The 24690-nt window shown below is 46.4% G+C and overlaps 1 protein-coding gene across 1 annotated transcript in view; it reads left to right on the forward strand.

Moving 5' to 3' along the window:
• The window catches only part of T265_02080 (hypothetical protein), a gene marked incomplete at both ends in the record, with an annotated part of 40687 nt that extends 16197 nt beyond the window's left edge, over nucleotides 1-24490 (forward strand). Inside the window, 6 exons of the mRNA XM_009166239.1 lie at nucleotides 5699-6016; nucleotides 6917-7161; nucleotides 15551-15632; nucleotides 17864-17944; nucleotides 18849-18988; nucleotides 24058-24490. Coding sequence (XP_009164503.1) covers nucleotides 5699-6016; nucleotides 6917-7161; nucleotides 15551-15632; nucleotides 17864-17944; nucleotides 18849-18988; nucleotides 24058-24187 — 996 coding nt within the window. The remainder of the gene's footprint in view (nucleotides 1-5698; nucleotides 6017-6916; nucleotides 7162-15550; nucleotides 15633-17863; nucleotides 17945-18848; nucleotides 18989-24057) is intronic.
• Between the last annotated feature and the right edge of the window lie 200 nt (nucleotides 24491-24690).

A 24690-nucleotide genomic window follows, 5' to 3' on the forward strand; every position in this document is an offset into this window, starting at 1 on the left:
AAGTCGCCACATGTTCCAACCCCCAACCTGGAGGACCAGGAGACTGTGTTCGTCAGACCTCTAACCATTGACCAACCTGGTATGAGAGACTCTGCGAGTGTCGCGAGACACTCTTCAGTATAGCTCCGTGGATCACTGAGGTGCGCAAACCGTCACACCACGGTAAGGTCCAGTCTCTTCATGACGGACCCTGGACGACGTCCAGGGAGATGATGAGTGTTTATCAACCTTCAGGTCTTTAATCTGGTCGAGGAAATCAAAGCTGTCTCTCATGCTGTGTGCCGACACTTCTCTCCTGATTGGTTCTAACAGACTGACCAGCCGTTTGGCCAAAGCATGATAAGGAGAATTAGACATCTCGAGGATGGGCCTGAGAGGTAGGCCGGGTTCGTGCACATTTGGGAGACCATAAAACCGAAGAATTGTTGCATCAGTGGGACGGATACGTTCGAAAGTATCGGTGTCAATGTTTCCGGATTCTTTAAAATGTCTTAATATTTTGGACACCGTTTTTTCACACACGTCTTGTCTTTCTCGGACTCCATTATCTTAAATTTGGATCTGTCTGAGAGGATGATATTCATCTTATCAATGTAGCCAGATTTGTTCAAGACAACTCCTGAGCTTTCATCTGGCTTGGACAGTAAGACTTGATCATTTTTCTCTAATCGTTCGGAGCCTCGAAATGTTCCTCTATTATAAGTCGTTTGTACCGAGGTACATGTAACACGAATTGACTAGCGTCGACTTTAGTTGTTCTACGCTCAGTTCAAGGGAAGGTACTAGCACGGATGGCTGATCATATAGACTCTCAAATTAGACTTCAAGCTCGAGTTGGCAGCTTTTTCGACTAGGACAACAAAACTTTGGACCTAATGACAACGTCTCCAAAGGGGTAGTGTCCATCATTAATGAAAAAATTTATCGATTTGTCGGAAACTTAGTGCATGGTGTCACTGGGTTAAGCTGGCTGACGTGTTTCTTCTTCCCGGCATCCGTCGGTTCGGCAGTAGGGAGTCGAACGTATGCGTTGAAGTTCAAGTCTAACATTCTCTCCCCGTAGAGGTAAATACTCACGAGAGTTCGTCTTATAATTGAATAATGTCAAACCTCAGTGAGGTGCAAGAAGTGTGATCGTGTCCGCTGTAGTTGTAGAACTGACGGTTGGTCAGAACCAGAGGAATTAGTAGTTCCGGTTAATCAATGAATCATTAAAAAATAAGTTGTTCAGCTGTAACCCCCTTCCAGTGCCTAGCTGTCACGCTACCCGAAGGAAGCACGAGGGCTGGAATACTGCCAAGTTGCTCAAGCCTAGAAGTCGAGAGACAGAGGTCGGGTTAGAATGACGGATGCTGGAGCGCATTCATAATCTGTGGAGGGCGCCAACTGACACAGGAAATTCGTTTCTTCCATGACGTTGGAGTGTTAGGCGTATGCGTACTCAGGGTTACACCCTACGGCTCAAGCTCTTCGACTACGAAGTCTTACTTCGAGGATAATGTATTCATTCGCGTGAGAACTGGTCCTAGAGAAAGCAACCACTGCAGCAATGATGTACAAACTGCGGGTTTTCGATTATGATGGAACATTCGCTCGTGTGTTGTGGCGTTGGCGGTAGTGTTCAACAAATAACAAATCGAATGGAGCGCGTCTTGTAAGATGGTTCCCCAATGATCGGATTGAAGACCTTTTGATCGTAATGAAAACGTAATAGCTTTCCACAAAGTTACATTTAATCGTCCCACATGAACTTCGCTTGGGTTGTATGGAGTAGTCCGATTAGTGGCAACACCCTTTTCCTGAAGGAATCACCTAATCTCATCCGAAGTGATTGATGAACCGCGATCTTAATGCACAAAATTAGGCGGGCCAAATGTAGTAATTGGTGGCACAAGATATGATATCGCCGTACTGGAACTTATATGTGAGCACGGATAGGCGAACGGGAAATGGGAATACTCATCTACGACCGTCAGTAGATATTTATTTCGAGTCGTCAAAGGTAATAGTCCCTTGTAGTCACAGCTTAAACGTTCAAACTTTTGCGTGGCTATAGTGTGTGTACCACCAGGTGACTTGAAGAATCTTTTCTTTGACTCCGCACACACGACATTGCCTGATGACAATTCGGATGTCCTCTAGGGAGCATGGGGGTTCTCGGCACATACGAAATGCACCATGTTTATTGCTCCAGGAGAGCACAGAGTTGCGTATAGGCGTTTTAGACCCAGCTGAGATGAAGTGTTCAAGCAGACACTCCGAGAGAGTGTGTCGGTAGCTTTGTCTTCGGTGCCTGGTCTGTAGGTTACGTCCGAAGAAAATGGCGGTGACTTTATCCTCCACTATTGGGTTTTATTTTTTCATTCTCCCCTTTTTCTGTGTTGAATACATACACGCAACAGACCGTTGATCGGTTACACTCTTGAGATGGGTCCCAACTAGGTAGTTTCCATTTGCTCACTGCTTCGACAATTACGCATGTTTTACTAGCAGAGTGATGTTTTTTTTTCGCTGACAGACAGTGTATGTAAGAAGAATGCGACTGGTCTGTCATCTTGACTTAGTGTAGCTGAAATTGCGACATCAGGTGCATCAGTTTCGAGTATCAGAGGTATGCTCTGATCGACTGAGCACAGGTGCGTCCACCAGCTGTGTTATGAAACTCAAAAGCTTTTATAAGAGACCCAGGGACTGGAAAGTTTGTGTTGTGAGTGATTGGGTAGATTTCATCAGATAAACGGCTTATCCAACGAGAACAGTACGCGAACTAGCCAGATACACGTTACTGAGACTTAACGTCCTTCGAACCGGGCACCTCTTGCAAGACTCTGGAAAGTTCAGGGTCTGGTTTGATGATGCGTTCCACAATCAGTCTGGGTTAAGAGTGGTGGGAGTAGTGTTCTTGTCGTGATTTGATTGAAGACCGTACTTTCGTGCTAGGGTGACAGGACGCTGGAGATCTCCATGACGTTATTGACCCTTTCCACGAGTGATTACATTATTCAGCGCGTATTATATCAGCCATAACCCTTTGAAAGCATGCTACTCCGTTCACTACTTCGAACGGTATCCGGCGAAGTTGGTTAAGATTGTTGCGAGCCTCGAAAGTTGTGTAGATTCTGTCACTTTCCTTAATGAGCATTTGCTGGCACGCACCTTCAAGTTCAAGCGTGCTAGAAATACTATGTTTGGTTATTTTATTACTCATATTCTGAATTTTGGGAGCGGACAAGCGTCGAGTTGCGTAAATCAGTTTATAGTTTGGTTGTAGTCAACAACCATTCGTTCCTTCTGTCGCTCACTTGCGCTGTCCATGGGACTGAGGGGTTGGTAGTCTGTTGATCGAGTAAACGCTTTACTTCAGAAGCAGTGAAAACCTCGTTGTCTGCAGAGTGTCGTCTTGACTTTGTGGCATTGGGATTGCACCTCAGATGATGGTGCGCAAACAATGCGAGAGGTTCTTTTTCCAGTGTGAGAGGTTTATTACCGTCTGAAGAAGATTTCTAGAGATTTGTAAGGTCTAAGAAAATTATACACAGGTCACGTAACACCGGAATCTTGAAGGAAGGATACATATTTTATGTTACAATCTTAGAAAAAGTGTCCAAGAGTAAAGCTTTTGTGCTGAATTGATGCCAAAGTTATCTCTGACTGTAGTACGGTCCGTTAATTGCGGTGGACTACGTTTTCGGAAACGAGCTTTTCTGAACTACCAGTATCAGCAAGAGCTCGAAGTTGAACGTTATCGGCTTTCACATGGGTGACTGTGAAGTACTCGGGAGTTGCAGCTCTGATGCAGGATGAGGCTTTCCTCAGACCAGTAGTAGATCTGCATACTTTTTGGAAATGCCCTTTTCCACAATTTTCGCAGGTTGCGTCTTTATCGAGGCATTTGTAATACGGGTAACAAGCATACCCACAGAAGATACATGTAAACCCTATACCAGCAACAGGCACCTGTTCATGCGATGGTGCTTGAGAACGTGGAGACCATGGTCGGTCATTCGGTACGGTCACCATGGGGGAGTTGATGCAAGGTTATGATTTTGGACATGAAGTCACCGAACACGCAATCTGAGTGACATCGAAGCTGTGGATGTGGAAGTTGTGTGAGTTTCTTGTTGCAGTGTGACAGATGAAGTTAATGCACGAATCCCCAAGGCTCGGGTCGCGTGTGTTAATTCGAGACACATGTGGCGTCAAAGCGGTATATCCGTGGATCTCAGGAAACCTGCCGCACTGGTTGTTTCTTCGTACGGGTGTGGCATGGTCTCTTCAAACAACGGAACGGAGATGTCTGCACTTAATTGGCGATCGTTATCTCAGAACCATACTCCATTTAGGCTGGTATCGGCAAATCCGTAACGAGGCGATTGGAAAATAAGTGCTCATTGTTCAACATGTACTTTAATCAGTGTCCACTACCGAAAGTTGCAGTGATTAGGCGATGTGTTGCGCATTCCGAATTATCGTTTGCTGAAGAGTGCTGTTTTCCGTGCCCGATTCAGAATGGCGTAAACCGCGAGGTGGACGACGTATGACTTGGCAGAAGTGTGAGAGAAATTACAAAGAGTTTGGGTTTTGTTGGTGCGGATTTTGGGGAAGCCGCGACCATTTGAGCTGCGGAACGGTTTAGAAATGTGCCCGAGCGTACTACCCTTGGTCCGTTAGAGCATCTAGTTCCTTCTGAATGCTGCGTCTTCATTTCACTGACATTGGTATCCTAGTTTGTATCCTCATTTGTTCGTCCCACTTCGCTGTGCTTTTGGTACACTTTTACCGGATTATCAGGTGATCTTTGATCTGAGAAAACCCTGAGAAATCCAGAAGTACTCAGGTTTCGACCATTGCCTCTGCATTCATCATCTATTTAGGCGTTTGTACAATCAGACCCAGAACATCGGTCAGGAAAGTAATAACCGAAGGTGCTGGTGCTGCAGGTTGCAAATGACGACCCGTCCATCCGTATCCGATGTCGTTGTATGATTACTGTACGACTCCGAATTCACACGCTGCTCGATTTGCGAATATAAGGCATTCAAGAGCAGCGAATTGCCAGACAAAATAGTTTTCCTGGCCTTCAAGATGTCTTAATAGGAGCAGAGTACTTAATTGTTTGCTGTTCTCAGGTGATAGGAATTGCTTCCAGTCAGTCCAGTGTTGATCTTCAGTACTTATGGGCTGCACACCTACCCGTGTGTTAAGTACATGAATCAAACTTTTCATAATAGAGTTTTCACATGTTTGCAGTTTATGAACTCATGAACTTGCTTACGAACGATCCTCTGTGTGAAACACCTTCAATAATGTACCCTACGTGCATCTAATCGTCATCGGATCAGTCTGTGCTGTGGATCTGGTGGTGCTGCTTCTAGTTGAATAGAAACACTTAGTGTTTATATGTCAATCTTTCATCTATGCAGTAAATGCTTCCTGGCTCTCGTGACATAAAGTCGGGCACTGGATTCTTGGATCTACCACTGTTCTGTCGTATTCCTGAGAATCTCACGGTTCTCTGTCGAATGGTGCTTAACGTTTGGCCACGGTTTAGTCGTATTGGGATGGCAAATCTAATCGTTGGCGTGTCCAGTTTTCTGATCAGACGTCTTTGTTCCACCAACTTGCTTTTTCAAATTGTACTAACGCCTGATATCTTGTTATAAGCCGCATGATCGTCTTTATGCACCATTTGTTTCAGACACCGGCGGCGAAAGCAGAGCCGGCACCACATGCGCCCCCTGCTACACCGGCTCCGCCAACAGCACCTACTCCCGTCCCCACGCTTAGAACCCCCAAACCGGCAACCGGTGACCGTGTCTTTATCTCCCCTTTAGCTCGTCGACTAGCCGCTGAACAGGGTATTGACATCAATCAACTGAGTGGTTTGGGAACCGGCATACGTGGGATGGTACGCGCCGCGGATCTCGCTAACGCAAGACCGTCCACAGCTGATGTTTCAGCTTCTACAGCCATGGCTGGTTCATTCGTGGACATTCCGACAAGTGGATTGCGGGCAGTAAGTAAAAGTTGGCACTTTAATTTTGTCCTACTCTCCCTCACCCCGGATCTTTGTAGTTCAGTAAACGTTCTTCATGTTTCTCTTTCGTATGTTTGACCGTCTGTTCATTATTCGTCCTCAGTGCTGTGCTTCAGTTGCATGATGTAGGTGGGTCTCAGATGTATTGGTGTTATATGTTGATATTAGAGTGCTTGTTTCGTGAGGGATTTGATAGCACTGAATTGTTCATTTGAGTCCCACGTGTTTTGGTGTGTGTTTTGGTGCTGTCCCCAAATTACTTACTAATATTACGCTGTGTAACACCTGCGTTTTTTTGTTTGCACTCCACTTTTTAAGGAAGTGAAACAAACTGAGAGACAAGAGATGAATGTGTTGATGAACGATAGAAATATAAAGATGTCTTCAATGGATCTCGGAGTGCAGTATTCAGTGCGAACAGGAAACACACCAACTTCCGTGTGTGGGTGCTCCATCAACCTAGCTACGAGGATACCGATCTTTGCTACTTTTGTGCACCTCTTGTTTAGGATATTTTTCAACTGACGTACAAAGGCAGGCACACGGTAGTTGGTCCGGAGCAGTTGGAGCATTGTGCTTGATATGAACGTCGTATAGAAGATTTAAGCGCGCCAGCTCGCATTTATTTTACGCTTTTAGCCTCGCAAGGATATGCGCAAACCAACTGTTCTCCCCTATAATCGATATCACGTAATAATTTTGGTGATTGCTGTCCTCACTAGCGGCTACTGTTTGGTGTTCACAGGCCTGGATTTTTGGTGCGGCAGTGTGCTGTTTCATCAATCCATTTTTCCGCAGTGTTTGTACGAATCTTCGTGCGGTGAAGAAATTGTGAACAACTTTCAGCTTCACTCAGATCTTCCCTCTCTCTGTCTTCAGGTCATCGCAAGTCGGCTCACAGAATCTAACCAAACTATACCACACTACTACTTAACGACAGATATCATAATGGATGATGTGCTGGAATTTCGTCAGGACGTCAACGCAAAACTGGCCAAACGTGTTGCAAAAGCGGAGGATGCAGTCAAAGTCACAGTGAATGACATCATCGTGAAGGCTATTGCTGTGACTTGCCGCAAAGTCCCCGAGTGCAATTCCTCCTGGCAAGGCGATTTTATCAGACAGTGAGTCTTTTTATGGAACGCTTTGATGTTCCTTTTATTCACGATTTCGGCCGCTCTTGTTACCCATATCATTTCCATTTTTCCAGTGGAATGTCACTGGCCTTGGTATCCGATTTATTTGGCCCAATAAGTGTTGGGTGATCTTTCCTTGATAACTTTAGAGCAGCATCATCAGTGAGGACCGAACCATTACAGTCTAGGCGCTGTGTCTGAGTAAGTCGACCGGGAATTTTAAGCAGCACCTCGAGGAACTATTTTTTCCTGCCATGGCCGTCCCTCTTCAAGTGAAATTACGCCTCTGTGCTTTCTCACATCAGTTTTTACGGCTTTTGGCACTTACATTCCTATTTCGGCCTTCCAACTACCGGTTGTTGGACAGAATCCTACAGCAATCACAAATACGTGCCGCCAGAAAGCTGAATTGACGCGTGACTGGTTAAGTGACTGTTGGCCATCCCGGTATCAAGACAACCGGGTGACTGTCTGTTGGCCATCCCGGTATCAAGACAACCGTTACTGTAGCCTCATACACGCGGCCCTAAGATATAGTGAAATGCCTTTTTGACGCCACAAGTGACGCAAATTGGCAAAGGTGATTCCAGCCTTTGAGATTCTCGCACTGACTTCATCACACACGTTTCCGTCAGAGCTAATACAACTACTGAGGTATGTAAAGTTTTCCACAATCTCCAGTGATTCTCCTTGAATTGTAAAGGATATGTTCGCAGATGGCACGTTCTGAAGCAGGACTTTGCACTTTGAAGGTGTAAGGCGCATGACGAAAGATGGTATGATGGTGGTCGGCCTACTCAACAGGGGTTGTGCTCCAGCTTGGTCTTCAAAGATGAGGGCGATGTCATCTGCGTACTCCAGATCGACAAGGTTCTCACCAGGAACTATTTGAACACCGGAGTTTCGAAGACCTTCCAGAGTCATTTTGGTCCCCGATTTTTTCACTGACAAGAGGTCTTCTGAGGACCAGTCAAACGAATCAAGTGGAACAGCTTGCGGACGTTTCCACTCCATGCATCTTCCATTTGGCCTTTCGGGTCCACCAAGCCTCTCGGTCTGCACAGATACTGAGTTTCATCTGGCGTCGGATGATGCGTCGGTTGGAGTTGTGCTTGTGGTCTGAAGGGATTTGTCGCTGGATCTCGAGCAAAGACACGATCCTATCGGGGATCCAATGTTTGGATGAGGTTGGCTCGGTTGTACCTCAAACGGACGTTCCGGCTTTGAGTAGCACATTGGATATCTTTTCCCAGTGGCCGTGGTCTGAAGTTGTCGCTGGATCTCGAGCAAAGACACGATCCTATCGGGGATCCAATGTTTGGATGAGGTTGGCTCGGTTGTACCTCAAACAAACGTTCCGGCTTTGAGTAGCACATTGGATATCTTTTCCCAGTGGCCGTTTATATCTGTTACGGTTCGGTCACGCAGCGAGCAAACAATATGATAATGCGGATTGTGGCAATACTCTATCCCCAGCTATGTTGCTTGACCCAGACTCCTAGCACGGCGGATAGTAAGAAGACGAAAAACCTCGGACACAAACTTTAATGATCCAAAAACACGCGATCAACAGGCGATGCCCCGAGCTTCCGAACCCAAGTCAGTAAAAAGATGGTATCGTGTAAGTAGTGGTCGGATTTTAAATTTCTTGGAAAATCAACAGGCCATTGATTTATTCATAGTTGGACCTTGAAGATGCCGGAAGCTAGCTAGCACACATAAAAATACAGCGTTTTTGGGGGAATATTGATATATCCAACACCTCTCCTTGTGAAAAGTCAGTAACATACTCGACGGGGGTCGACCTGGATATGTTCCGGCTGGCGACGGCGTCGGTCTGTCCACCGCCTGGGAAGAAGTGTTGGATCAAATACTGAGCTGCCGGTCACACACTCCTCTTTCGAAGCTGTCTCAGTTTTCAGCCCAAAAGTATCGAGCAACATGTCCGGTACCCGAACATACTTGAGTTTCTGGCTTGCTGTTAAAGCGGAGTTGGTTTTGATGTCTGGTCCAGGTGTCTTGACCAACCGACACGTCGTACATTACACTACCGCGTTTGCGCAGGATACGACCTGCAATCCATGAATCATGTCCTGGGCGATAGTCACGGACAAGCACGGGCGTTCCCACCTTGAATGGAGTTCCAACTGCCACCGGTATGGACCTTGACTCAGTAGGTTGTGTTGGCAACATGGAAGAATGCACAGTTCTAAGTTTACGGCCCATGAGTGCCTCTGCAGGTGACTGGTGGTTTGCCAAAGCGTCATTCGGGGTCGTTCGGTACACAAACAGGAATCTCTGAAGGGCTTCGACGGATGTCTCCTCCCCTCGAGCTTTAAGCAAAGCCCTCTTGAATGTGTCGACGAACCTTTCTGCTTGACCGTTCGATTGTGGGTGGTACGGTGGTGAACGAACGTGTGTTATCGCATGTCGAGTGCAGAAGTCGCGGAACTCAGCAGAGGTGAACTGCGAACCATTGTCTGAGACTATGGACTCCGGTAATCCATGCTGACTGAAAATGTTGGATAACACTCTCAGCGTACTAGATGTTGTTGGAGATGACACCGGAACGATTTCTGGCCACTTGGAAAAAGCGTCAATCAAAACCAAATAAAAAGTGCCATTTATCGGTCCTGCGTAATCAATGTGGATCCGAGACCAGGGCTTTTCAGGTCGAGGCCAGGGAACCGGTGGTTGGTGTGGCGGATTCTTTGAAGCTTGTTGACATCGGGAGCAGCGTTTTACAAAATCAGTGATGTGCTGGTCCATGTGCGGCCAGTATGCGTAACTGCGAGCTATTGACTTCATACGGTTGATTCCTGGATGTCCAGAATGGAACTGACGAAGAACTCGATGGCGTAAAGGTTGCGGAATCACCACGCGATCTCCAAACATTAAACAATCTTTTACGATCGCTAATGCATCTCGGCGATGAAAGAGCTGTCGAAGGGAATCATCTTTGAGATTCGAAGGCCACCGAGAATTCATGAATCGGATCACCTTTTGAAGCGTTCCATCAGCTGTGGTAGCTCTTTGAACCTCTGTTACTGTCACGGGCAGGGCACGAACGGACTGGACCAACTGTGGGTCGGCTGGGTCCTCAAATGCAACATGCGCAATAACCGTGTCTTCTTCGGGTGTTGGCTGGTTGTTGATCAGCCGAGATAATGCATCGGCCTGACCGAAGTCGGTGGTGCGTCGATATTGAATATCGAAGTCATAACCCAGCATAATCAGGGCCCATCTTTGCAGGCGGTTGGCAGAGTGTACGGGAACACCTTTCCTTGAGCCGAAAATGGAGAGCAATGGTTTATGATCGGTAAGTAGGGTGAAACGGCGGCCATACAACATTTTGTGGAAACGCCGAACCGCGAACACTAAGGCCAACGCTTCTTTCTCTATCTGTGCGTATCGCTGTTCTGCTGGGGTTAGTGATTTCGACGCATGCATAATGGCCCTCTCCGATCCGTCTGGAAAGACGTGTAGAATGACGGCACCGACACCAAAATTAGAGGCATCAGCTGCCACAACGATCGGCAGCTTTGGGTCGTAGTGGGTAAGTAGCAGATCAGAACTGAGCATCGTCTTTAGTTTGCAGAATGCTTCCTCGCATTCGTCTGACCAACACCAGGGGACATCCTTTCCAAGCAACCGATTTAGCGGGGGCCGGATGTCGTGCAACGAAGGCAGGAATGCCGAATAGTAGCTGATTAACCCCAAAAGGGAACGTAATGATGGTACATCCTTAGGAGGTGGCATCTGCTGTATAGCTCGAACGTTTTCCGGGTCAGGATAGCGACCAGAGGCGTCAAAAATGAACCCAAGATATTTCACAGTTGTCAAGAAGAATTGACACTTCTCGGGACGGAGGCGGAGGCCATTGTCCTGAATGCGCAGTAAGACGGCATTGATTCGCTCACGAAGCTCTTCGGGGGAAACAGCAACGATCAGCACGTCGTCCAGGTATGCGACCACACCTGGAATGCCAGAAAGGATGGTGTCCATCAATTGCTGGAAAATTGCTGGGGCGGTTTTGACGCCAAACGGAAGACGGTTGTACTGATACAGCCCGCGGTGTGTGTTGATTGTCAGTAGTGGGCGTGATTCTGGTGCGACTTCAACTTGAAGGTACGCTTCAGCCAGGTCGATTTTGGCGAAGAACTTCCCACCGTTCAGAACAGTGAATAGATCGTCGGGTACTGGTAGTGGATAATGGTGCTGCTGGATAGCTGCATTTAGGCCGGTTGAGAAATCGGCGCATATGCGGATGCCACCGTTAGGTTTCTTTACTACAACGATCGGCGCTGCCCAGGCAGAGTAGGATACAGGGGACAGAACGCCTTGTTCTTCCAACCGTTGAAGTTCGGCATCTACCAGTGGGAGGGAAGCGTACGGAACTGGTCTCTTTGGACGGAAGACTGGCGTAGCTCCCGGCACGAGGTGGAGGACTGCTTGTGTCGCAGTGCACTGACCGAGACCGGACTGGAAAACAATTGGAAATCGCTCCATAATGTCGGATGCATGATCTGGATGCGCTGTAGGAGACTGAACTGCATTGCAAACGGCGCTGATTGGAATGTCGGCTAACCCAAGGCGATCGAACCAATCAAGACCCAATAGGTTCAACTCAGTTGCCGTTATATAACACGACCCCACAAATGTAGTTCCTCGAAAAGATACACAGCACTGGAGCTCACCGGAAAGTTTTAACTCTCCACCGCAGGCACTGGTTGCAGTTCGAGCTGCTTGTCTGATCGGAGGTTGCCCGAGCGTGCGCCAAAGCCTCTCCGAAATGATGGTAATGTCCGACGCAGTGTCCAACTGCAGACGGATTGGATGACCATTTACGGTGACTGTCAGATACTTCCGGTTACCTGGCGTGTTGATCTGGAAAGTAGCCAGCAAACTGAGAGAGGAGCCAACAGGGTTCGATTTCGGTTTGGGACGGATGCGTGATGATTGCTTTGAAACAGCAGAGGCCGTATGCATCAGTGACTGACAATATCCATCTTTGTGTCCCACGGACTTACATTGGCGGCACCGATGCTTCTTGTAAGGACAGAACCTGACGAAGTGCCAGGCTCCACAGTGCCAACATTGTGAAGGTGGTGTCTTCTTTGAGCCTTTGTTTTGCTTCGGACCAGAACACTGCGAGGTCGATTTGGTTGGGCCAGAATTGACAGGGCCAGGCTGTTGCGTATCCTGGTGTATTGCATGAACCTCGGAACCGCCATGACCCCCGAGTTGGACCATCGCGGTGTCATGCTTCAGGTTAAGCAACCGTTGACACTCCGAGGTGACGGCCTGCAGCGTCATGGATGGGTCCTGCTCGATGCGGCTGAGGAGTCGGGTACGGATTTCTGCATCCTTCGGGGATTGTAGACCACATATGAAAATCAGCGACTTGAACTGATCTTCCGTTAACGATCCGAGTTTGAACCGTTCGCATTCTCGGTTCACGATGCCAGAATATGTGAGGAAGTCGTCTGCATCACTCTTCACTAGCTTCATGCATCGATAACGGATGTTGAAAAGTGACGTTTGCTCACCGAATATTTGTGAAAGCGTGTTGACCGTTTCATCAAAAGTGAAATCGCGCGGGTTTTTTGGCAGAATATAGTTAGCGTACTTATCATGCTCTGCGGGTCCAAGTTTGCGGAGCAGGAGGCGAACCTTCCAACTATCATCTTGAAGTGAAAAATCGACCCTGAACAGGTCTTCATAGCGACGAAACCAAGCATCAAACGTTATGCCAGCTGAGGGTTCATAGCAAAATTCGTTGATACTGCCAGCGATTCCATCAACCGACTGTGGGACACTCGACGCCGCCGGTGAAGCCAAAGATGTAGTTGATAGTCGCTCCGTAAGTACTTTGATGAGTTGCAGTTGTTGCTCAAACATTACTTTGAGTTGTTCTGCCTCCATCTTGCGTCGCCAAATATGTTACGGTTCGGTCACGCAGCGAGCAAACAATATGATAATGCGGATTGTGGCAATACTCTATCCCCAGCTATGTTGCTTGACCCAGACTCCTAGCACGGCGGATAGTAAGAAGACGAAAAACCTCGGACACAAACTTTAATGATCCAAAAACACGCGATCAACAGGCGATGCCCCGAGCTTCCGAACCCAAGTCAGTAAAAAGATGGTGTCGTGTATGTGGTCGGATTTAAATTTCTTGGAGTATGAATAGGCCATTGATTTATTCATAGTTTGACCTTGAAGATGCCGGAAGTTCGCTAGCACACATAAAAATACAGCGTTTTTTTTTTGGGATACTGATATCCCCAACAATATCCGATATTGTACCGCCCTGCAGGCGGTACCTCAATGGCTAAGTGAGGTGTACGCGTTTTACGTACACCTGAAAAGCGCAGTTAAAAGCAGTAGCGTACAAATGCATGACCGGAGTCCACACTGGTGTTCCAGAAGGCGCGGCAGGCGGTGATTGACCCTCGCCACCGATAACTGACCGAGATGTGGTCTACTTGGATTCTCGGCTGGTTTGTTGGTGGGCACCACGTTGTCAAGCGATTCCCGCTATTCCGGAACTCCTCACTGTAAACAAACAGTCTGTGGTCGGCAGACATCCGAAGCAAGCGTTTCGCGTTGTCCTCGCGTCTCGTGTTCAATCCAAGACGATTACCCAATCAAGCCTAAGCAATCCTTAGTGTACCATGTGGGCGTTCATGTCACTAGCAAACAACGATATCCGAGCTTTCAGTCTACTGTAGAAGGACACCCAGGACGTCATAGAAACTGTCCTTGGCAGATTCAGAGCTACAGTCAGTTGGGGCGTAAGCAGACACAATAAACAGAATGCAATAGGCCTCACTTCCTCTAGACTCTCGCAGATGTTGCCAAACGAGACGCACAGGAGCGACTATCAGCGGGTATCCAATCAAGCAGAAACGCTTCCTTCCGTTTGCTCAATACAATACCAACCCCAGCATATCCAGTTGCAGCGGCCTCTGCATCATCAGAGGTGTGCAGCAGGAACCTGGAAGAGAGCGAGGGCAGTCAGTTTGACCACAGTACTTGCGTTCTGCATCCTTGTTTCTGACGAACAAAGTAAATCAAATCAGAGGGAATCCAGAAGTCAGTCACCATACTAAGAGCCAAACAAGCTTCCTGTGATTTTTGAGCGTCAGTCTAAGTAAGCCTGTGTTGTTTATGCAGTGCTAACGGCACCTAAGACTGGCAACAAAATAGCCGTGATATATCTGGCTCTTTACTCCTGTCCCACCGTCCAATATCCACGATCGTTACCGGGTGCTTTCCTATTGGATATGGTATGTATGGGGCGGAAACCTTGATTTTCAAATTCGATCAAGTCTTCTTGCGTAACAGTCTAAATGCATTTCATTCTGAGCTCAATACTTCGTAGAGGATATTTATTTCCATGTAAAATATAAAAAAAACAAATCACTCAGCTGTAAAGTTCTTTCCCTGGCTGGCATAAGTGCTGAGGTGTTGCCAGGTTGCTCAATTCTTAACAGGAGCAATCGAGGTATCGGGGTTGGGTTCGAACCGTAGACCTTCCGGTCAGTAGGTGCGGGTCTTAACGACCGAGCTATCCTGTTGTCTTTCAGCCCGTTTTTTAAATCACGTTTACCAAAGTCCGAGGACTGGTATTTCATACTCTCAGACTCAGACTCATTTTGAAGTTTTCCACTTCTCATGTCCTCACACATTGAATTTGCTGTTCTCCCGTTCCCAATTGGAAAAAGCTTACACCTGATTGTCCGCTCCGTGAAGAATGTTCCTAGATGCAATGGCTTGTCAACTTTGTGGTCAGAAAGCGCATTGATCCTTGTCATAAACTTTCTCTGTGGGTTATGTCTGATGCCCAACATCCTCTCCATCTTGTTCTATCTGAGGCCGTTCCAGCTCCCAAGTCTCGTTTATGGTTCACAAAGGGATTCGCCTCTTGTTCGTCTCCGATTCTCGTTTGATAGGCTGGACATTTCCCCAGTTTATTCATCTGTTTGCTGCGGTATGGTAATCACTGTTTTGGACTAGTGACGTTTTCTGAAGAGAAGCGCACATGATTAAACATGCTGCTTCCCATATTGATGAATAGTCCGGCCTAAATATGACTTTATCCGCCCGTATTCACGGCGCATGTTACCTGTAGTTTTGCTGCGATGTGTGAAGCCATCGCTTAGTAAACCTAGTCGTGTTTCTGACCTCAGCCTCTCTTCTTGGGCTCCCTGTGTTTATTTTTCGACTGTCTATGGGCTATTTGTGACCTCTGTCTCTTCGCAAAATACGACAAACCATTCGCCAGTCGCGCATACGACTTCACTTTTACTGGACGTTCCGGTGTTGAACGTTCTTTCCAGGCCAAAAACGCATTTCTGTTGTTCGTCCCCAGGTTCAACACAGTGGACGTAAACGTAGCTGTGGCAACTTCTCAAGGACTAATCACGCCGATTGTTTACGGTGCAGATTCAAAAGTACGTATCTTCGTTGTTTTATCCCCGACCTTCCAGTCGGTTAGCTCCTTTTCTTGTGGTGTCGTTTAGATCATGGTTTCATTTTGTGTTCTGTGTCGTCGTCAATCGTGAACTGAGCCAGCTAATTTAAAACGATGTGGTAACATCACAAGCTGAGGAATAACTTGTGATTGAATAGCCTCGGTCGTTTCCAGTGCATAGCTGTCTTCGCGAATTCCTATTCTGCCTCTGAAACACATAGACGATAGCTGGAAGCAGTACGCCCCTTCCACGGTGAGTATTTAACGTGTATCTTTTAGAAACCCAACTCTGACACCCTACAACTCAGTATGTCTGAGCATCATCGTCAGCATCAGTGTTGACACGGATGCTCCAGTACCTTACAACCACAAAGTTTATTCGATGACATTTAAAGCTAGGAGGGTGTATGAGGGACGGACCTGGCGCTATCCTGCTGCAAGCATTCTGAGATGCCCACGCCTCCAAACGCGCAATCGAACAATCTGGAAATCTCGGTTGGGTGCCATTCCTTGCAACGTCTCCACCCAAGCACAAGGTGGGATCCACCAACAGGCTGAACTTTACCGTAGTGTAGTGGTTTGTGCACCTGCGTGATCCACTGAGTTATACTGGTGCCTGTCCATGCAACCTACATAGAATTTCTCCTACCAGGCTGGTTGTTAGGTGGGCGCCAAACTAACAGCGTCTTTTAACCCTCTAACCGAATGATTGGGACATGTCTGGCGTCGTGTTCCTCAAAAATTACAGTGCCCTGGTTGTCTCACGCCAACCATCACCGCTTTGCGGTCAGGGTTTTGAGCCCAAAACCGCAGTCGCCCTGTCAAGGAACTTCGCCGGTATCTCAGTGCGCATACTGCCATGAATTATGCGAACGCCAATGGCTTCATGCCACATTAACCGAAGTGAGATTCCACTAACCGGGTCGTCTTGCTGCATATGGCAGTGCGGGCGAGCAAGAACGGGCGACTGCTGACACGTCGCATTCTTGAGTATTGCCCCTTCACTGCCCTTCTGTCCATTTTACCGATCACCCATGTGTAGATCCAAGCAAGAGAAACAGTCATGCACCCAAACTGATGAATAGCATGCTACCGCTTCCCGTCCGTCTCTCAGATCACGTTCTATTTTTTTTATCGTGGCTTTAAATGCGCGAACTCTCAAGCTAATTGACAAACTGCCTGCTCGGACGCACACTATCGGCACTATCGTCGCTTTTTCTAAACTCGAATACAAGATTCATGTATGATAATCTGGCTTTTGCCGCCTTCATTTTGTAGATGCTACCGTCTGCGAAATTCAGGTGACCTGACGTTTGCTGCAAAGGTTATGGCAGCGTCGATCTCTGAGGTCCCCAACTAGGGCTTCCAAGTTCGAGTTGATTCGCGTAAATAATCGCCTTTGTCAACTTCTTTAGAAACACGCATCGACCCAAACAGTAGTTTCCTTGATCCTGTGAAGGATATTTTCTATCGGGAACTACCCACTCTCCCGTCCACTACAAGGAGTTTGGATACTGTACTAGTCTCTGTGTACATGTAGGACGTCTCAGAGGCGCAACCTGAGAACTTGTCCAACTTTGATCCATGACTCGATGACGGTGGTAATCGTCTTCTGCAGCTCGCAACCTGAGAACTTGTCCAACTTTGATCCATGACGCGATGACGGTGGTAATCGTCTTCTGCAGCTGGGTACCGATCAAAGTTTCTCAATGGTACTAGATTCAGACGAAGTGGCGCAACTTGGACAAACCTGAAGCCATGATATCCATTAGCCCCAGGTGGCGGGTCTCTGTATTAGAATACCAATCTTTCTGGACCTTAGGTCGGTTCATTTCGTGCTCTTGTATTGTTTGGTCTTACCATCGAAAAACTTTCTGGGACATGGGCTAAATAATCTTTTGAGACCAACGAATACATTGCTTTAATAACCGCACCCTCAGAAGACGTCAATCTTAATCGGGATGAGATAACCGCCATTCATTCGCCAGAGAACTCGGGATGGTGTAGTTACGTCTTTACGTCTAGTGCACGGGATTCGCCTATCCCTTTGTAGTATGATTACTTTCACCTGTGATCCTCTCCGTGTTTAAGATGATATTCCAAGTGCCTTCTTTTCAACAACCTTTCTATAGAGGTTTTGAAAACCGCCAGTTGTCTTATTCCCCGTCACACTGTTTTACCACCAGGATCATTTCCTCTGTTGCTTATTAGGGCCTAGTGGAGATCAACCAAGAGGTCCGCGCACTCGCTGCGAAGGCAAAGGAAAACAAACTTCAGTTACACGAATTTCAGGTGAGTTTGTGTCAAAATACAGTCACACGTGTTGTGATCCATAAGTCCTCAGTATTCAAATAACCGATCAGGCGCAGACGAAATTTGTACCAGAAATCGCCACTGAACTGCCTGCTGAAAACTGGTACGTGCGCTTGTAACAGGTTTCACCGAAACTAACATATCCTCACTACTCGTAGATCATCAGTAGCCAAATAGGAAAACTGCATCATCCTCGCTCTCCGGAGAACTTTCAAGCGAATTAATGTCGGAAAACTACTGCCATTTTTCCAAACATCCATTCACCAGTTTCAGATTAAATTTCTCTTCCGAACAGTCCACACTTGGAATGCTTTCGAGGTTTCTGAACAGCCATGTGGTCGCGTGGTTTCTACTGACCAGAATCCAGAAGCCGAGGTCATAGCCACTTGGTTGCGCGATTCGACCGCTTGTTAAAAAACAACACATTCAGACCCTGACATTATATCGAGCTCCCTCTGGTCCGTTTGTGATTAATCCGAATTATTTCACGAATAACCGTGTCCATTTTTCTCATTAACTTTGTACTTGTTGCCTACGTTTTTGTGGCTCAACAGTCGATTGTCAGTTGAGTCAGCGTAAACATCTTTGCGTTCACTGTGACTTCTTTAATGGGCATACGCAATGTATTCCTGAAAATTTGTCAATACTCCTGGGGATGCTGCTGAGATTTTGGTCGCTTACCCCTGTGGGGTTTTTCTCTCCGAAGACTTTGTGGTCGAATATTGTTTTTTAGCCGATCAGAACTTTCATAGTTGATATTGGATGTTTTTGGGCTGCTGCGACCTACCCACTCAGGAGTTAAACAATGGTGACATGGTACACTATTTCGAGTAATGTGTCCCTCATCATCAGCTACTTAAATTCATGACTGCTCTTTTGACAGGGTGGGACGTTTACCGTTTCCAATTTGGGAATGTTCGGTATTTCTTCGTTCTGTGCGATTATCAATCCGCCACAAGCCTGTTTGCTGGCCGTCGGCAACACACAGCAGCAGATCTTTCCGGATGAAACTACGTCAAGCGGGTAAGAGTTTATCTGGGCCTCAAACCACATTTTCCAACACAACTTGCGTAAATTAACTGGTAGTAGATTAACCGAATATTTTTAACAGCTCTGGTCTGTAGCATGCTACTCTCCTGTATGGTAAGGAGCATGACTTGCATTACAAACTAGGCTAAAAAATTGGGTAAATTCTGCATGAATAGGCCTCAAAACTGTGGACAAAATGATCCATATCCAACCTGGAAAACCATCACCATGTGAGGAGAATAGACTCTTGTAAGAGGTGGACTTTCTAAGAATGGCATTCTGTTAAGTAAACTAACAAGCTCGAGATTGGCACTCATTTGGACACTATTTTGGTTTGAACAGGATACTCAACTGAATTCCAGCTGAATCTCTCGTCTGCATAGTTGGATCGGCATTGTTAAGTTGGATTGGGGGGCGGATATTGGGTCTCAGCCTAGCATACGGTGTCCGCCGCTGGAATCGTTATTAAACCCCAAATATTGCGGATCTAACCTTTGGCCCACGCTTTCGGGCAATAGCAGTACGGGACATCTATGAAATCAACTCATCGTGTGTCACAGGGGCTAGTCGCCATGTAGTAACTGCTAATAGTGCTCAGGAAGTGCGCATTGTCTTAAATTATGTGGCAATTCATGTGACTGAATATGGCTTACAAAACACACTGGCGTTTCGCGAGGGAATCGGTATTTTTCACTTCACAAGGGGACTTGAAATGAGTCAATGGCTCTGTTTGGCAAGTTTTGGGGGAGAAGTTGCACTTCCAGTCGCCAAGGTCACAGCAACGTTCGCCAATCTCAAACTTCTGCGGTGACGACTCAGTATTCGCTTTTCACTGCTCTACGTTGCTCATAGCTTGCTTTTGAGGTGCAAAGTTTGGACCGTCCGTCTTGCTGATATTCGCCCGCTAAGTATGCTTGAAAATTGTAATGTCTACAATATCACGCGTATCTGGTTGCATTAACAAATTAGCAATCATGTGTGAAGGCGAATTATGTAGGGTGACGATGAGCGTAACTATTCCCTTCAACCGGTTCAGGAGCGAGATGGCCCAAGTGGTTAGAGCGCGAATTTACTGACCGGAAGGTCCGTGGTTCGAACCCGACCTCTGCCACTCGACATCCCCTGTCTAGGCTTGGGCAACCTGATAGTATACCAGGCCTCGTGCAACCTTCGGGTGGCATGGCAGCTAGGCACCGAAAGGGGGCTACAGCTAAACAGTTTTTTTTGGGGGGGGGGGTATACCTTTTTCACTGCGTCTATGATTTCGTACACTGTTTATGCGTGCTGGTCATGGTTAGAAGACGTTCGACCAAACAGTCATGGCTCTCCGGATGGGACCTCATACATGTCATTCTATGGCTCTGAATGGAGTCAAGTAGTGGCATCATTAAAGTTCTTGTTGTTGTCGCCATTTTATTCAGACACAAAAAACCATAGCATAATTCTATTTCGTGCTCCTGTCATGTAAAAAACTCCATAAGTAAGCGACACCTCCAAGACAAACTTGCTCTTAGTGCTCTGGACATTTTTTCATAATGGTGATCCTCTTCACAAGCATTGAGCGAGCAAGAGACCATTCCTGTCCCTTCATAAGGATGTAAAATAATCCGTCCTACCTGATGCGATCTTGTGACTTTGTGCAATTTCTCTTTTTATGTGACCTTCCCACCAAGCGATACCTTTTTAGATATCTCTTATAAGTCTGGTATTACCTTATTTCTGGAAGGTAAAGTTTGTTATATGATCCTCGAAAAACTGGTACCCCTTAACTAATAGACACCTGAATTCACCATGGGTCTTTGAGAATAAGGTATATTCTGCTGAATCAGACAGGGAATATTAATGACGGTCCAATTGGGCTGAAACTAATCAGGAGGATGTTGTGCCACCAGTTCGCAGAGTTGGTCTATCTAGTGTCTTTTGTTATCCATTCCGACCTGTGTATTTTTTAATGAACGTGTTGACGGCGAGCTGATGCAGTGCCGTATGTTGACATTTTGTAAAGAAGGACAACTTAGTGAATAAGCTCCAAAGCAGTCAGTCAGTCAGGAAGGCTTGTGTTGTCGGTTGACGCGACTACTCTCCAGATAAACCGAAATATGTGCGTGTGTGTTTAACGTGATAGATATTTGTCTCTGATGTTTTTGAACCCGGTTTTTGCTTGACTTTTCAAGCTAATTACTACCCTACTGAGTTTTAAACTTTGAGTCATTTGGGTGTCCGGGACGCCATGAAGGCAGTTGATGCACAGCCATTCTCAGGGATGGAGAACCACGACCGCATTGATCTAAGAAATATTCATCTTGGTTGTTGGTCTGTTCGCCGAGCTTGGTAGTTGGATTGCAAACGTTTCATCACCAATCAAGGTGCACTGAACTCTGCACTGACGATGTCACCTCGATTGGTGATGAAACGTTTGCAATCCAACTGTCAAGTTCGGCGAATAGACCAACAATCAAGCAGCGCTTTCGAGCTACCTACATTCCACAACATTGCCAAATATTCATCATTCCGAGCTCGGTTAGGAAATACGCAGACTTGTGTGTGAGAGAGGTAAACCCATGTAGGACTCTCTGGATGGTGAACTATTCCAATAAATGTCTCGGATCTCTAGAGATTGAAATCATGCATCTTTGTAGACGCAGTGAGTTAGAATAAATCTAGGAGAATAAAAATAATCTTCATTGATGCCTATACTAGAAGCACTGTAATTTCTGTTACAGATGGTGGAGTTAAGACATGACTCTGACTGCGTAGATTTCACATCCACCACTGACCCGGTGTTAAGCACCATGTTTCCTCGTGATAGCTGTCGCCACGTGGTATGTGATGATGCCGATCAACTCTCAATAGTAAATACAGCTTGGCATTCATTCATCCATACCTCTTATCTGGTGGTCTGCACAATACGGACAAACTTATTCGGTTTTGTAAAGGACACCAAGCATTAGACTTGATTTGAAGACCCGTTGCTGGGGTCAGAAGGAACAGGGCTTATCACTGGACGTGATGCGAATCTGTGTGTTAACTCCTCGGAATTCTTTTGAAGTCAGGACGTTCGATTCGTCTACTTGGAACAAAATTGGCCAGTTCGTTCTTCAAATCTTTCAGTGTGGTCACTTGTAGTAGGTCTGGGATAAGGACGTTTGTTGCTACTGTGTATTTGAGCGTGAACTCACAAAACCTGAACAATGGTGACTTTTCACCAGGCAGCATTTCGGTTCCTCCAGCAAGGTAGTCCTTCATTCTAGGAGCTTTACTATGATAAAATAACAATAACTGGATCAACAGATCAGCAGAAGCCACATCCAGTCGGATTCCTCAGCATCTCTCTCACGACTGGGGATTATATTGTTCGAATACCAAGTACACTGTTGACTGGAATAAGATTTCCAGAATGAATAAAGAGATCAGTGAGCAGAGATGGAACTCGCACATGCATAACCAGTTTGCTCCAATAGCCCCAACTACCTATTCTCCCCAAATCGTACCACTTTGTGCTTCGGCCAATCAGTCGTTGTTTCATATGCCCTCTTATCTGTCTTTTGAACACTCACCATGTTTTCTACGGAGGAAAGTGTTGGTAGCTCAAGTGACGTAGATGGTCGTTGGCTTGTCCACTGGGCTGGGAAATTTGTTTGCAAACGTTTCAGCACCAATCGAGGTGACGTCATCAGTGCGTTGTTAGGGGGCGTAGGTGGTTGTGTCTTAAATAGTGTTGCGTGTGTGTTAAAACACGTGCTTCTAGGCGGGGCTGATCTATGGTCACGACTAGTCATTCGGTCGGGCGGCTTTATTGGTTGCTTTGTTATCCTGTGTCCTGATTCGCCGATGCTCACATGACCTTGGAGCTTGGCATCTCCTGTCGTCGTACTCTGGTGGATGTTGGAGTGACCTTTATCCTTGGATCTTCCGAGTTCCGGCTTGTGACCTTTATTGCTCTGACTTCAAGGAGTTCCTTGTTTGTTTGTGAGTCCAATATTCGGTTTTCCTTGAGTATTCCGGTTGAGATGTTGATCCGTGCACGTAGTGGTGAGTAAATTGGATCCAATTCAATGCATCGGTTGCTTGAATCCGCCGTGAAGTACCATGCTTTTGAGAAATTTCCTTCCATGCCTGGCTATCTCCGTGTGGCAAAAAGTTTGCGTTTTCCAGATAGAATCTGTGGCCTCCTTGATCTTCGTGTATGGATATCAAGGATAGGGGTCATGTATCCTGATGACCGCATTATGTTCCTTCAGTTTTTCCAATGTAGAATTGGTTGCAGTTGATTTGGTTTATCACATTGTTCCTCCTGCTTTTGTCTCGGTTGTCTTTCGGTCTTGAGATAAGTTTCCTTAAGTTTGTGGGAGGATTCCTTTTCGAGCTTATAATCTAGTTGCGAGTTCAGATATATTGTTGATGTAAGGCAAAACTACCCGTCCTAGTCGCTTGTTCTTGCGGTTGCTGTTGTCGGGATGTCTTCAAGATTCTTTTGATAAAATTCCTTGGATATCCATTATCCTGGAATACTTTGAACAAATGTTCTCTTCTTCCGTATTTATGTGGTGCTGCAATGTGTCTCCACCCTCTTGAACAGGGTTTGGACACAGCTTTTCCTGTGGTTCACTGGATGGTTGCTGTTGTTTAGTATTTGATCCGTGTGTCTCTTTTGTCTTGAAAAATATGAAAGATTAATCACTGGGAGCAAGAAAAATTGTCTGGCTAAAACCGGCCAAATAACTTTTCAGAACTTGAAGTAGCAATCGGACACCGAGAAAGCAATCCAAGAGTGAACGTGGAACAGCCATAGAGATGACTTTGTGCGAACTCATGAGGAATTACAAACAAAAATTACGACGTTTGGATCAAAAACTTGTCGAGCCGCCATTTCAGCACAGCTGAACAGGGACTTCTAGTGAGGGGACTCAACTTCAACGTCGAGGATGCATCCCATCGGATAATCGAATAATGGAGAATTAAATTCACGTCATTTAGTCCGTTTTATTGCCTGTTCTTTCATCAAGACCATTATTCCACCCAGCGTCTCGTCATCTCCGGTTGTCTTCCATCTTTTATCACAGATTTCGGAAACGACAGGTGATGTCCGTCACTCTGTGTTGTGATCACCGCGTGGTTGACGGTGCCGTTGGCGCGCAATGGTTGGCTGAATTCAAATCCCTACTTGAAAATCCGGCACTCATGCTTGTTTAAGTTCGCTGCTGCCAGGTCGATCCGCAGTGGTAGTTTAGCTTTGGTTTCCTTGCAGACTATCATCCTGTATCTATTGAATTAGCAAATTTTGTCGCATTTCGCGTCCCGTTTCACTGTTTTGTTTTTACCAGAGTTTTTCCAGCCCTAGGCATCAAGCAGCCGGTTTATTGGTTTCCGAGTGATTTTGATCATCGCTCACTCACTACCATCTTGAGTGTTGTTTACTGCGTCCTCTGGGTACCTGCGATTGGTCTAGGCCTCATGGATGTACCAATGTCGTCCGAAAATATACCTGATATCCAAATATATTAGTAGATTTTAATTTTGGGATTCGCGGGGGAGATGACTTATGTGGTCGTCCATCGACCCCATGCACGTTGACGCCACCATCTAGTCAAGGTGTCTATGTTAAAGAAACAAAGAGGATCGCATCTGACGTACTCATTTAGATAATTCTGTTGTTGATCGGAATAATTAGCCTTGTGATAGGAAGCTGCGGCGTA

The sequence above is a fragment of the Opisthorchis viverrini genome (genome assembly GCF_000715545.1).
Source record: "Opisthorchis viverrini unplaced genomic scaffold opera_v5_24, whole genome shotgun sequence".
Lineage (NCBI taxonomy): Eukaryota > Metazoa > Platyhelminthes > Trematoda > Opisthorchiida > Opisthorchiidae > Opisthorchis > Opisthorchis viverrini.